At 47.2% G+C, this 14720-nt stretch overlaps 2 protein-coding genes across 3 annotated transcripts; one reads left to right on the forward strand and one right to left on the reverse strand.

Annotated features, from left to right (window-relative positions):
• Positions 1 to 761: 761 nt before the first annotated feature.
• cdhr2 (cadherin related family member 2) lies at positions 762 to 9881 on the forward strand. 2 transcript variants are annotated; one of them, XM_029165633.3, is made up of 32 exons: positions 762 to 918; positions 1008 to 1075; positions 2479 to 2535; positions 2628 to 2687; positions 2775 to 2914; positions 2990 to 3040; positions 3132 to 3221; positions 3323 to 3412; positions 3511 to 3633; positions 3768 to 3914; positions 4025 to 4100; positions 4193 to 4302; positions 4506 to 4712; positions 4785 to 4937; positions 5061 to 5222; positions 5308 to 5369; positions 5461 to 5704; positions 5771 to 6010; positions 6176 to 6245; positions 6324 to 6902; positions 7034 to 7105; positions 7303 to 7352; positions 7440 to 7591; positions 7728 to 7824; positions 7911 to 7999; positions 8173 to 8244; positions 8387 to 8522; positions 8947 to 9068; positions 9151 to 9264; positions 9357 to 9434; positions 9558 to 9621; positions 9698 to 9881. In XM_029165633.3, the coding sequence occupies exons 3-32, from the start codon at positions 2481 to 2483 to the stop codon at positions 9860 to 9862; spliced, it is 3870 nt and encodes a 1289-aa protein (XP_029021466.1). In that variant the 5' UTR covers positions 762 to 918; positions 1008 to 1075; positions 2479 to 2480; the 3' UTR covers positions 9863 to 9881. The 2 variants fall into 2 exon arrangements, with proteins under 2 accessions (XP_029021466.1, XP_029021467.1); XM_029165634.3 differs by having other exon boundaries at positions 764 to 918; positions 2605 to 2687.
• A 137-nt stretch (positions 9882 to 10018) lies between these two features.
• Positions 10019 to 13804, reverse strand: LOC114864730 (G protein-regulated inducer of neurite outgrowth 1). Its single transcript, XM_029165675.3, has 2 exons — positions 13273 to 13804; positions 10019 to 12860 (listed from the first exon to the last, which is right to left on the reverse strand). Exon 2 carries the CDS (start codon positions 12828 to 12830, stop codon positions 11025 to 11027), a length of 1806 nt encoding a protein of 601 aa, XP_029021508.1. The 5' UTR covers positions 12831 to 12860; positions 13273 to 13804; the 3' UTR covers positions 10019 to 11024.
• Between the last annotated feature and the right edge of the window lie 916 nt (positions 13805 to 14720).

Genomic DNA, 14720 nt, shown 5'->3' on the forward strand with positions numbered 1-14720 from the left:
TGGATAAGATTGTAGGAACAAAGTTCTGAGATGCCAGTCCTACGTATACAGACTAGGCTACAATGACAACATACCTGTAGTTTATGATCATATTTCCCCTTTCATAATCTGTACATACACGCAACACGATCTGTAGATAATTTTAAAAATGGTATTGACCCACTTCATCATTTTCTTCATTTGACAAATAATTCTAATCTTTCTTTTGCACTTTAGGATAAACTGTTAAAATATTACTCTCAGCCTCACTGTACATTTAAAATAAATGCATTTGATTCTAATAAATAAATGCTAACAAGCTAACACAGGAAATTAACATTGTGACCTTGATGAATAGTCACCCATGGTCGTATCATTTGGCTCAAAGTGCTGCTGACCGTAAGTACGACCATACATCGCTGCTTTTGTTTTGAGGCAAATGATTGTGAATGAAGCCAGCGCTGCAGGAAAACAAATCCTTTGTGTGATGCCCATTAATTGGGAGTGCAGGCCGGCTGTGGAGTGGGGGGAGAGTTCATTAGAGAGGTGCGTGGCTCTGTGTTCTCTGGTTCTAATGAGGCGTTTTAAACAGGGGCCCTGGTCAAACTGGGTTTTCTCAATGATAGCAGACGGACTGCGGTGGTTGCCATGACAACAGAGGCAGCCATTCAAACAAAAGGCCGGTTCACAAGCCCGTACGGTTCGGGTTTGGACATGGGAGACCCAATATGACACAGTGCCAAGTATTCCTGGTGGCAGGGCTGGCCAGCCTTTGATGAAGTGAGGCGGTCGTCACACGGAGCCTGCCTCTCATCACTAACCAGGCCGTCACGGCGACAGTGGAGTCATGTGTGGGAGAAAAACCATAGCTGCTCCTGCATGGTTTATGTCTTTGACTATTCAGTTTTAGGAAGATGTCCTTGCCTGCTTTTGCTCTGTGTGCGTTTTGATGGTTATTTGCAATTGGCAGTTTCTTGTGCATATGCGTTAATGATTTATATTTACAACTGTGACACACTCATCACTAGGAGGGGAAGGAGCCAAAGGTCTCATCTGGACGTTCGTAACTGCGAAGCTTCCCTGTGAGTGTCATCCGGTAAGTGTAGCTGCTGCTGGATTTTTCCTATTTTATAGTGACTGATCAAGTATAATTCTTTGCCTAAATGTAAATGTAAATAACATTGAATGCAGGAAGTATGGTTTGCTGTTTCGGATCAGATGTCATAAAAACTGGTGCTAAGAAACCAGGCAAAAATCAGTTTGATATACTTTGATTGATTACAACATACATTTTCATGATGTTTTAGCACAACAATAGTAAATGTTTACAGTATATGCCTCATATTAATCTCTTTTATGATTTGTAAAACTAAATATAAAGTTATAAAGTTTCTATAAGTTTGATGCTGATGCTGCCTTTTTAAAGAGAATAGTTACCTTTTTTTAATGAGAAGGGACTCAGATGTATAGTTTTGAGGGCTTTACATAGGACTGTAGTTTTTGCCATATATTATGGGTATGTTGTACAAAGCCAGTAGCTTTGTTCTAGCCCTGCACCTGATTTCTATTATAAAACCTAAAAACAGTAACAGTAACTGTTGTAGAGTAAAAGTAGTGTGTGAAATATAATTTTGTCATTTTCAAATAATTTATTATCACAAGCCAAAGAGCAATAGTGCAGGTGCTACAGTGGTTGTTTCTACATTGAGTAATTAACATTGATACGTTCTTGCTGTAAATCTTATAATGATTCATCTATTTTAATTCTGGCCTTCTTAAACCATTGAAGGACAATCTCCTAAACTTTTTCTTAATTTAAATACATTTTTGAGATTTGTGATTTCTTGAATATAGTCAAACATTATTTATTATTAGTTTTTGTTTAACTTTAACTAAAACTTATTTTACTTTTATTTTACTTTCAACTTTAGTATGAAGCAAAAGTGCAGCCATACATCACAATTCTTCATGTGATTTTTAATGAAATGTTTTGATGTCAACTATGACTCGTGTTTGTTCTAAATAGCTTTTTCAAACATGATTTTACATATTGTAGGTCTACCATCGCTTCTCTTCTGGTCTATTTCTAGCTTTAAGTTACAGTAAATGGTAGGGATAAAAGCCCTCTCTGTAAATGAAACCTACAACACTTCATGGCAGGTGTATTCATCTGCTATGAACATGCAGGCGTGGCCAAATATACCATAAACTGTTAAATATTAACACATAGAAGTCGATGCCCTGTGTGCCTCCCAAATCATTTGAAAATGTGGTTTCTAGCAACAAATTTAATAGTTTAAATAATAAATTCACTTTATATAATGAAGTTGGTGGCAAACATTTTCGATTTCCTGCTTCTCTCCTTGAGCAGAGATTCATTGTGTCTATAAAACATCCAAAAATTGTATCTGCCACAATTTGACCTCCTTAAATGGTCTTGACCAAAACTTTAAAACTAATAATCTTACAGTGAAAACTTGTCTATCTTCTCATTTACAGACATGGAGGGTCTCACAGGAAGTCTGCTGCTGTTGTGCCTTATCAGCTTAACTAATGGTGAGCATCTATGTCTGTATTTCTCCTTAATATAACAATGAAGTACTTCACTAACCCCTTGAATAATAGGGTGCAATACTGTGCTTCCACAGCAAATACTGGTCCAGTCATCACCAAACCGGTGTACAACGTGTGTGAAGACACTCCCATAGGTAACTGCACGTGTGTTATTTGATATAACAGTGAAACTGTTTTAATGGAGCACATATTCATACATGCTTTACTCATTGCTTCCATAGGCGCACTGGCATTTACGATAGAGGCAAATGACCCAGATGGTGACCCAATGACTTTTTCACTCACTGGTGACAATCGCGCTTACTTCAATGTAATTAGCTCCACTGGGCAGGTGACAGTCAGTAAGCAGCTAAACAGAGAGGTACAGTATGGTGCCATAGACCACATCAGGTGTTTGTGTAATGTTTTATGGATTAATGTGGCTTTTAATGTGTAGACTGACGAGGTAATGGACCTTGGCGTAATTGTTTCTGACGGCCCCAATGATGTAAGTAACATTCAAGTTAGTGTTAATCTGACTTTTTTTTACTTATATCAGTGTGTTATTGTCATGTTATTTGCTTATCAATGTATTTCAGACACCTGGACAGTTAACTATAATCCTGTTAGATGCCAACGACAACAAACCCGTATTTGAGCCCGCTTCCTATGATGTTAATGTTCTGGAAGTGAGTCAAACATAGTACAGTTAGCTATGTTGATGTACATACAGCAATACTTGACAGTGAAGACAAAGTACTGATCCATTCTTTTCCATGTGTCTCATCAGAACACTGCTGTGGGTGCGACTCTGTTCACGGCACAAGCCACAGATGACGACACGTCACTCGCTCGTGTGATTAAGTACAACATTGACCAAGTAAGACGCTTCAGTGAATTCATTCAGTAACATTGTGTTATCATCATGTTATGTATCAAACTTTATCAAAGTGTCAATGACAACATGATTGTTTTTAGGTAATTCCCAGTGCTGGGTCCAACCTGTTTACCATTGGAAGCAACACAGGTGAAGTCAAATTAAATGGGAATCTGAATTATAATAACCTGGGAAATTCCTACCGACTGAAGATTAATGCAACTGTAAGTATAAAACCTTTTATAAAACCATCTTTTACTTTAATTATATAAAAGATTGGAGAACTAGAACTAATTGGTGTTTATTGATATAATTTAACAAAAACAATATTTAATTTTGTCCGTATGTGTCTTAACAGGATGGTGGAGGCAAGTGTTATTATGATGAAATCAAGTACAACTCAGCTGTGGCTTTTTCTATTGTTACTGTTGTGGACGTGCCGGACATGGACCCAAAGTTCACCAACGATAAATACACAGGAAAAGTGGAGGAGAATTCTCCCTTAGTAAGTGCTGTGTTTAACCTGACTCGTGTAAATAAGAGGTAAATTAGCGCTTTACAACGACCGTACAAACGACAACGTTTGTGACCCAGAGGAATTGTCTTCTTTGACAGGGCCAGTCTGTTTCTGAAGTCAGCGCCTTCGACCAGGACACAGGTGTTAATGATCCCATCACCTATAGCATTGAAAGTAAGGCTCAACATCCCGAAGAAGCTAAATCTATTCTCTTTCTAATGGCAATCTGGGAGTATTGAAATCCTTTTTTTATTTTTGTTTGACAGGTTCAACGGTAGAAGGCCTGTTTACAATCTCAAGTGAGAGTGGCGTCATATCTGTAGCAGCAGCCATAGACAGAGAAGTTATTGGGGATAATGTTACCCTGGTTGTAAAGGTACACTTCATTCGTCTGGCTTGTTTGTAAGGTTAGCCTAGTTCTGAGTAGCTATAAAAAATAAGAAAAAGCCCACTTCATTCCTTGTGATATTTGTATTAAATGGAAATAATAATCTTATTAAAATTATAATAATATTATTTTGTTAAACTTTAAATAACTGGGAGGTATGAAGTACCTTTCTCCATTCGCTTCTGCTTCAGGCCACTGAAACCAACGTGGACGTCACGGGGGTCAGAGCCAGCGCCACCGCCACCGTGCTGATCGACATCATCGACGTCAACGACAACCCCCCGGAGTTTTACAAATGTGACGACTCCTGTGTGAAGGCCAGCGACTTCGCGGTAGAAGTCCCGGAGCAGCTCCCTGGGATTATTTCCCTCGGCATGACTGTCATAGATCTGGACAAGGTGAGAAAAACGCCTACGAGATGATGAGAACGTCACAATAAACAGCCACGCTCATTCAACGGGTTCTCCCAGATCGCTGGCACCAATCTAATCCTGGAGGGAGAGTACAAGAATGTCTTCTCTGTGGAGCCTTCCACGATTGCAGTGTCCAGGAGCATTGTTCAGCTCCTGATAAAGCAGCCACAAATACTGGACTATGAAAAAATCCAGCAAATGATATTACAAGTAAGAAAAGTAACAAATCGGCCACGAGTCTGAGATGATTAATGACTTTTTAAGATCATATTAGTGAATTTTAAAGCGCTGTACCTGACTAAGGGGTTCGTCTGTGCTTCTGCTTTGGTGCAGGTCATTGCTATAGATCAAGGGAACGCAAGGTACCGCTCCACTGCTACAGTTACTATAAACATCAAAGACACTAACGACAACAGCCCCATTTTTCCAATGGACACATATAGGTTGAAGGTGGCTGAGCACTCGCCTGAAGGGACAGTATTGGCCACCATCACTGTAGGTTCTGAGCTTTTCTCCCTTCTACGTTTCAAACATGAAAACCACGGTGAGTCAGAACCTACACTGTTTTGTTGTCCACCAGGCAGAGGATCCTGACACGATGGATCAAGACCAGCTCGTCTACACTCTTCTTCCAGAAAGCATGTACGTCCGCCCTTGGACCAAACTCTGCTGTTTGCTATTCTGACTGATGGGAGTTCCTCTTGTGAGGCTAAACGCCACTTTGTGTCCTCAGAAAACAGTATTTTGACGTGGAGCCGCAGTCGGGCACAGTTTACGTCAAAAACCCAGATCTGTTGGATCGTGAGATCAGGTCTCTGTATTCGGCAACGCTGCAGGCCAAAGACACCGACGGGAAGCCCGGGACCACAGTGCTGGAGATCACCCTGACCGACATCAATGACCAGCGTCCCGTCTTTAACAGAGACCCCTACCAGTTCTTTGTGAAGGAGGGTGAACGGCTTACAGAAACTATACAGGTACCGGCGGCATTACAGCGAATACTCCGTGACATGATGATGATTACTAAGCATGTTCCTCATCAGGCTACAGACGCTGACGATCCCGAGACAGATAACAGCAAAATCGTGTATGGAGTCCTGCCGGGCAAGTACAGCAATAACTTCACCATCGACCCCGACACAGGGGTGTTGACCAACTCAGGGGAACTGGACCGTGAGGCTCTGAACCCAGATCTGAACGGGAGGGTTGAGCTGGAGATAACTGCAACTGACAAGGGCACCCCCCCGCTGGACTCTGTAGTCACAGTTATTATCACCATAGAGGTAAGAATTAGGCTTATGGAAGCGTGCTGTTACTGAAGCTGCTCCTGGGACTTGCATTGAGTGGCATCACAAAGCGGGCTCACTTATTGAGGACAGCCAGAACCAGCTATGGTTTGCTTCATGATACAGAAACCTGACTTCGGTTTCCTTTTCTATCCATCACAGGATATTAATGACAACACACCACAGTTTAACGCCTCCGTTTACAAATTTCGGGTTAAAGAAGCAGAAAAAGGTTCGTATGTGACTTTGACCTCTCAAGTGTTCATAACCATCGGACTGGTTTTTAATCGCATCTTTCTGTTGGAATCAGGTGCATACGTGGGTTCTGTTTACGCCCAGGATCTGGACCAAATGCCAGAGTTCAACCGAATTTCTTTTAACATCGAGGCGAGTTTCGGCCTCTTCGCCATCCGCTCGTCTTCAGTGAATGGAGTTTACCAGGGAACCATCACCGTAGACCGGGACATCGCGCTGGACTATGAGGGCGGCCACGAGAGCTTCACACTCCTGGTAGAGGCCGATGATCTGGAGAGGAAGTCCGAGGCGACCGTGGAGGTGGAGGTGGTCGACGTGAACGACGAGAGGCCCGAGTTCCTGCCGTCGAAGCCCGTGACTGTGAAGGAGAACACCACCGTCACTGATGTGATCGGGGCTTTCATAGGGCACGACAAAGACGGAAGCCACTCGCTGGTGTACCAGCAGGAGTCCATCAAATGCAGGTGCAACGGCTCCTTGACCGACTGCGACTGGTTCATCCTCAGTTCAACAGGGGAGGTCGCCGTCAATCCAGACGTCATCGTGGACTACGAGGAGTGTGACCAGGCGGTGGTGGAGGCGTGGGTGGTGGATGTGGCCACAGAGAAAGGATCCAACATTAGTGCCTCAACAGGTTAGTGTCATTTACAGATGATGATCAAATGTCAATGTAATAGTGACGCAGTAAAAGCAGCAAATCCAGCACCACACACACTCAAACACACACACACGTCAGTGCAATGGTTCTCTTCTAATCTGTTTTAGGAAACATGGTGATCAACATTGAAGACATCAACGACAATCCTCCAGAGTTCATCCCCTCGAACGCTGTGCTCGGTGAGTGGGTGTCTGAGTTCACACTGTTTCGTCCAAAGTGGAGATGCTGGTTTGTTCTTTTACTTTTCCAACTGAAAGTTGCAAATTGTCAAGTGTGGAAATTCATTTCTCATTCATTTTTAAACCACCTCATCCCCAATCAGCGATCACGTGACATTCTGTGCCTTTAACAAGGATTTCCGTCCTTTCTGCTTCAGTGGTGGTGTCAGAAGGCGCAAGCAAAGGAACCTCGGTCGCAACAGTCGCTGTGAGTAGAAAGAGAAACCACACAGCTGACGCTTCCGCTCTGTGACGCCGCGTCCACACGCTCACGCTTGTGTCCTGCTGCTCCCAGGCTACGGATCGAGACTCTGGTATAAATGCACAGATTGACTTTAAGGTAGCAGACGTCAAATTCATGGACACCAACAATCAAATAAGCAACATGAGGGATCTGTTTGAGGCCGTCACCACACAGCAGAAGGACATTTATGTTGGAATCATCCAGTGAGTGCTTTTACTGCTGCTTTTACTGCTGTACTTTTGCCCTACCGGGACAACGGCCTAAAAACAAACAAGCAAAAGTGATTTAAGAGACGAGGACGCAAAGTGATTGTTTCATTGCTCCTCTGTCGTTGCACAGAACCACGGAGAAGCTTGACCTGACTCTGAAAGGGAAGTATCTGGTCACAGTAGCTGCATCTGATGCCGGCGGTCTGTCCAGGAGCATCGTGCTGGAGGTGGGCACCTCCCATCACACAGCTGACAGCCAGCGTTGCTTCTTTGTCAACTGTGTGCTAACGCCTCTCTCCTCTCTGTGCTGCAGATTTTTACCGTTGATGAATCATATAAGGTTGAACTTCAGTTTACAAAAACTGTAGAGGAGGTGAAAAGAAATCAAGCAGAAATCGAAAGGTGGGCGTTTGTCAGGCTGCTCTGTCTGGATTTATTGGATGGGCAGTAGTGAAGTATTAGCAGTTTAAGCTGGATGATAAAGAGCTGCAGTGTTTTTGAAGCATTTGTTAAATCTTAGTTGTGTTAACATAATTGGTCCTGTTTCACGTGTAGGAGTAATATTTTGTTTACAGGATGCTCAAAACGGCCACCAGAGCTGACGTGATCGTTGTCTCCATCAGTCCTGACTCTGCTCAAGCGTCAAGGCAAGTGTCACCACTAGGTGGCGTCAGTGTGTCTGTGAAAAAATGGATTTGATGATGATAGTATGTGATTTCAGCGACACAGATTCTAGATTTTTATTCAGACGCCTAAATGTGCTGATTCAGCTTCATTGTGTCCTCCCAGGAATACAGCCACCACCCTCATGGTGACGTACTTCGTTTATCCCAACGGGACGGCTCTTACCTCTATTGAACTGGAGAAGATCCTGTCTGATAGTGACTATTACCTCAGCCTGTTAGAACTCGGCCTCAGCAACGTTGTAAGTACAAGCCGGCCATCTTATACCGTATTAGTCAACCCAGCAGGTATAAATTCATTTCAGTGACTGTTTATGCACCTGAGTCTCACATACTTAATCATGAGAAGAGAAGCAGCACCATAATAACTGGAGTAGTTCAATTTGTAAACCCAGAAGTCTTTTACTTTACTTAGGAATGATTAAGATAATTAAAAAATAAATAAGCCGTTGAAATATACACAGTTGGACACAAATGAGGAAAGTCTGTTTCTCACAGATGTTTGCAGTTTAATTATAGCATCCACTGTGTCTAAAGCTTTTTGAATTAATGATGATTTAATTTAATAATGATGTCTTCAGGTTTATATCTGTGTGTTACATGCAGTGTCTTTGTTTAGTTTAAGTGTTACGGTGAAGTGAGACAGAGGTCGTGCTTTGTTTATAGGGGAAGGTTCCTACAGTAGATACGCCCGTAGACACCGTGAAGTACGTCCTGCTGGGGATCGTGGCCGGTCTCGTCGTCGTGCTGGCAATCCTCCTCACGTCACTGATGTGCAGCCGCAGAAGGTGAGGGCAAAAGATGTAAAAGAGTCAATCTACAAAAACAGGACCGGTGGAATATCATCAAATCTGCTCTGATGCCCTACAGCTACAAGAGGAAGCTGAAAGCAGCCAAAGCCATGAACACTGCATCCATGATGGGCTCTGACAACCAGAAAAGTGGTGCCGTGGTCCCTGGAACCAACAAGTACACAATGGAGGGGTGAGGACATCTGCAACAACAACGTCTGAACTGAATCCATAGTAAGCGGGGCTTATTTGAGCCTGAGTCTGTGTGTCGTTGCCTCCTGCCAGCGCTAATCCCGTGCTCAACCTCAACATCGACTCAGCCATGGTGCTGGACGAGGACGACTCGGACGGCGACAAAGTCAGGTGAGCGCGGCCTCCCTAACGCTAACGTCTCCACCGTCTATTGATAGCTCCAGGCGGAGCCGAAGCCAAGCGCAGGGCGAGTGCACGCTCGGATTACGACGCTCTTTGTTTTTCCCACTCAAGCCTCAACTCCCTGGACTACAGCGAAGACATGAACACCTATGAAAAGGACACGAGCCCTATTATGGTGAGATTAACAACCAGCATTTCAAGTTGTTAATAGAACGTGAACTCGTTGTAACACCTACATATTCCCTCATTAGAAGATTATTCGGGAGGAGGATGAGGATGAGGATGAAGATGAGCGGGACGGGGGGCCGCTGGGGTACATCGAGCCTCTGGGTGCAGCGCTGGCCCAGCGGGGGGAGAAGAGGGACAGCCCACGCATGGTTTTCAGCAACCCCGCTTTTAGCACCACAGACCTGTGACGAAACAGGCCTTTTCTGGCATCACACTCACTGAATCAACATGTAAGCGTATTTACTATACAGGTATACAAAAAAGACTGTGTTCTTTAGGTAAACATCACCTAAACTACATATAAACGTGTTCAAAATCCACGGAGAAGCGCAGAAAGAAGTTGCTTGTTGCGTGTGAGAATCACTTTATTTTGTTGAAATCAACTGTATTATAAGTTAACATACAATGATCAGTTTCGTTGCAGCTGATGCTACTAGAAAAGAGAAAGAAGAATATTGCATAAAATTAGTGTATGATTAAAATTCTTATTTATCGCTCTTCAGCCTAAAGGGCTCATCTCTGATTTGGGTTCTACACATTGGCAGATACATGTTGCTGAAATAAAAGCTCATGCAGCTTGAAACAAGCGGAGGATTTCACTGTCTAGCGACGTCTACTCAATGAATGTATCACAAGTGCAATCTGTAAATAAAAGTACTTTTCTCAAATGTGGACTTGATGAACACTAAGATCACTGTAATAACACTGAAAGGAAACACGTTTAAAAGAAGTTTCATCACATAATTCACATCTTGTGGCGTTTAAATACGGGAAATAATGACAGAATATAATAATGAAGTTACTTTTTTTTTTTAAATGATCTTGATTGTGCTTGTACATTCTTCTTTTTTACACCACACAAATGAGTCAAAAACAGGTGCCAAATCTAAAAGCAGATCATACGACGCACACACACCTGCACTAACGCAACGTTAATATCAATTCAAACTGGCGTCGCTCCGCTGTCGCCCCCCTCGGCTTAGCACGGGGTGCGCGCGCCGGCGACCAGGAGAAGGTATTGTGCTCGTTGCCATGGTTTCATAACGTCTGAGGTGCATTAAAAAAAGCAACAGCTGAAATGAGTCAGTGGACGGCGGAGTGGTGAGGAAGCGCTACCGGCGGTGCTGATGTGTCACCCTCGTTCTACCAAACGCGGAGTCCATGGAGCTGCGTGTGTGTCCGAGTGAGAACTTTCAGGACATTTGTGAAAAAGAAGAATAGTAAACAAAAAAAAAAAAATCAGACTGTCAGGTTGTGTATCAAACCTTGTGCTTGTTGTCCCGCGCGAGGATGCCATGCCCGTGAAGGCGCCCCGTCGCGGCCGCGCGCGTCAGCCGTCGCTCGTGCCCGTCACTCGGTGGTGTGGGCTCTGGAGCAGCAGTGCGGCTGCTGCACGTTCTCCATCAGGAGGCGGAAGGGGTTCCGTCGGTGTCGCCGCGCCTTGCCCTCCCGCTCCCCCCTCTTCCCGGCCGCGCCCCTGCCGGAGCCCGCCGCCCCCGGGGCGGAGTCCGGGCTGAGCGGCGTGGCGGAGGGCGTGAGGGGCGGCGGGGGCGGCATGGACGGCTGCCGCTTCTGCTTCTTCACCTGCTTCTCCAGGTGCTTCTGGATGGCCGAGCCCAGCACCGACACCTCCACCACCGCCCCGTACACCTCCCACGTCATCCCTTTGTCGTCCCAGCTCACCTCCTGCACCGGCTCCTCGCCTTTGTCCTCTCCTTCCTCCTTGCTGGCTGTTTCCTCCTTGGTGTCCTCCGCTGCCTCCTCCGCTGCCTCCTCCTTTCTCTCCCCTTCCTCCTCCTCCTCCTCTATCTTCTCCTCCACGCTGACCTCCTTCCTGATCTCGGGGAAGCAGGGGGCGGTCGGCGTCCTCGGGGTCATGGGCGCCGTGGCGACGGAGCGACACTCCACCTGCTGACCCACCTGCAGCTCCGCGTCCCTGGTCCCGAAGGAGCCGGGGAAGCAGAAGGCCTGGTCCCCCCCGGGGGGCGTCATGGGGCTGGTGGCCACGGACTGACACTGCACCACCTCCAGGCTCACCTGCGTGCGGATGTTGTGGCAGCCGAAGGGGGCGGGAGATTCAGGCACGGGAGGCTTCGTCGCGTCCGTATTGTCTGTAGTGGCCACCGATCGCTCGCTCGCCAGAAGAGACGAACCTTCAGCCGCGTTTTGTGGCTCTTGGGCAGTTTCCTTCCCTTCCTGCTTGGGTTCCTCGCACTCATCTATCTTGACCATTTCTGGCTCAATGGGACGAATAGATTCCTCCTTCTCCGCCTCCCCCTCCTCATTGGTCCCATACTGGGTCACCAGAATGGTGATGTCTTGCTCCATGCTCCCCATCCTCTTGCAGGGCTGATTACTCTCCTCCACAGTGACCCGTGGCTCCATCAGGGCATCAGCCGGGCGGCTGGCGGACCCCTCCCCCCGCTCCCCCCCGCTCCTCACCTTCTGCGGCACCTCTCTCCCAGTGAGCTCGGGGAACGCCGAGGCCGACGGCGTCTTCGGGGTCATGGGGGACGTGGCCACGGAGCAGAGCTCCACCCGCCGGCCCGCCTGCAGCTCGGCGTCCTGGGTGCCGGCGCCGGCCCCCGCGGACGCCCCGAAGGAGCAGGGGAAGAAGAAGGAGCCGGCGCCCTCGGGGGGCGTCATGGGGCTGGTGGCGGCCGAGCGGCACTGCACCACCTCCAGGCTCACCTGCGTGCGCACGTGGTGCTGCCCGTGGGGGGCTGGGGAGCGCAGGTCGGGGGAGCGGGGGCCGGAGGGGTCTGCAGCCGGCGGCACCGGCACCGCGATGCTCTCGACCACCTTTTCTCCGCCCGTCGCCCCCTTCCGGTCTCCAGCACTCTGCAGCTCCTCGGAGGTTGTCCCGTGGTTTCGTAAAGCTACTCCGGCTGCTTCGGCTTCCCGTGTCGGACGTGTGGCGTCGACTTGTGTAAAGTCGGTGTCAGAACCCGATCCCGGAGGCTCTTTGGACTCGGGACCTGTCTCCCCATCAACGCAGCTGGCGTTCACGTGCACTTTTGGCCGACTCTCCTCTTCGGCTGCCGGCCCCCGACTCGCGTTTATCGCGCTGCCATCGGAGCCGCCTGGACGCTCTCCATCATCCGTCTTCCCACAAAGCTGGTGGTTTTCTCTCATCTCGTCCTTAAGACTTCCCATCACGCGTCCGCGTTAAAGTGGAACAAGTACCTGCGGGGAACAGCACAACGGAGACACACTTGTTTTGCTCAATTTGTAGTTTAGCAAACAGCAGCAGTGGAAGGCAGAACGATAGCCTGGTCATTTGATATTCATGTCAAGTGTGCAAACACTGACTTGTTACATCATTGCAGCCATTTAAAGGAAAATATTCCGAAATATTGTAGCACAACAGCAGTCTGGGGTTCAGTATATACTATTATTATAATTCAGGAATTCACAAATCTTATCAGCTCTTGCTGCCTTGAAACTAAATCCACATCTAATATTTCTGTTCTGCTTTGGTCCCTAATCACGTTAAAGCTGAGGCATGCGCATGAATGCAGCATAAAAATACAACTGTGAAAACAAACACGAAAGAACAAAATGTGGGGAACGAGAGCATCGCGAGTGAGAGACATACCTCAGCAGTTCACGTCAGAATGAAGTCTGTCCATAACTCTTTCCTGGATTTGGGTCAAGCGTTGTAAATCTCAGCACCGAACCCGAACCCCCACATCTGTCTGTACGTCTCCCATGCTGATTGATACTGATTGCAGCCGCTACAGGTTTGTCTCCAGAAGAATCTATCTTGGGCAATCGTCGCTCTTTAAGCCGCGGCTGTGTCTGCTGAAAAGCCTCACATTTCCAGTTTCCCTGGAAACCACGGTCGGGTTCTGGCAGCGAGTGGTAATGCAATGACAAAATCTCTGCTCGGCTCTCGAATCCTCAGTAAAAACGTAGTAATTAACTGCAGCCGCTCATGGCAACACGCTGGCGACGTGTGTGCGGACAGATGAACCTGTGGACGCGTGACGGCTGGAGAAACGTGCGCGACAATGATGAGAGAGAGCAAAGGAGGGGGTTCACGTCTTAATAGAAGGGCAGCAGATTGTCTGTGGAGGCCAACGGCAGCAAAACACATGCAGAGAGGATGAATAAAGCTCGTTAACGGAGGCAGATTGTCATAATGCAGGAGGTGGTGAGAGGAACCTGGGAAGTTGTGTAACTGCTGCAACTGTACAGTACATGAAAGACAGCACGGGGCTGCAGCTGAAGGAGCCTGGAGGAAGCAGAGCTCAGCCTCCCACACAAAACAAACACTTGTAAACCAGCGCCTTCGACACCTTTTGCCTGCGCTCGTGCGGGACGAGGAAGCGCTCGGACGCCGCTCGGACCCTCGAGGAGCGTCCCTTCCTCGGGTTCCGCTGTAGCGGTGGGCCGCGTGCTCGGCCAGGACACCGTGTGCCCGCACGCGCTAATTCAAAGGTCTCCGCCAATCCCCGCGCCGCCACCGAGCCCTGTTGCCTAGCAACCGCCGTAGTGCGATGCGCGGAGGGAGCCTCCGACGGCGCTCGCGTCGGGAGCCGCCCGCCCCGCCGAAGGCCATCTTGTCAGCAATGTGTTGGTAATAACGACCGCGGTGATTCATCGATGAGCGCACTTCATGACAGGCTGCGCCGCAGACACAGTGTTTCTGCAGCTACTAACAAGTGTCATCCCTACTCCGCTGGCACCACGTCGCCACAAGCAGGAGAAAGTTAGTATCTGCCTTTATTTCCCAATAATGACACATAATAAAGTCCATAACACAAATGGAAAAATATCAGAGGAAATAAAAAAAAAACTATTTAGACTTTGGAATGTTAGTTGTGTGGAGATACATGATACATATAATTTTTTCCAATGCCTACATCCATCCTTCCCATAATCATTACTTGTCTATAAGGTGTGGATGATCATATCGGACCAGTTGGATCCAGTTCCAGGGGATCACTTGCTCTCCAGTTTCTGTCCGAACTCCTTGATGGTGTCCGTGGCCTTCTCCGCAGCTTTCCCTATGACCGCCTGCGACTGCCTGCCGGCTTCCTG

This window comes from Betta splendens, chromosome 10 (genome assembly GCF_900634795.4).
Source record: "Betta splendens chromosome 10, fBetSpl5.4, whole genome shotgun sequence".
NCBI classification, from domain to species: domain Eukaryota; kingdom Metazoa; phylum Chordata; class Actinopteri; order Anabantiformes; family Osphronemidae; genus Betta; species Betta splendens.

Coding starts and splice junctions, on each gene's coding strand:
- cdhr2 (XM_029165633.3), top strand. CDS start 2,481: ATGGAGGGTCTCACAGGAAGTCTGCTGCTGTTGTGCCTTATCAGCTTA. Junction 3,041..3,131: donor TTTCTGACGGCCCCAATGAT/GTAAGTAACATT, acceptor AATGTATTTCAG/ACACCTGGACAGTTAACTAT. Junction 4,938..5,060: donor TCCAGCAAATGATATTACAA/GTAAGAAAAGTA, acceptor GCTTTGGTGCAG/GTCATTGCTATAGATCAAGG.
- LOC114864730 (XM_029165675.3), bottom strand. CDS start 12,830: ATGGGAAGTCTTAAGGACGAGATGAGAGAAAACCACCAGCTTTGTGGG.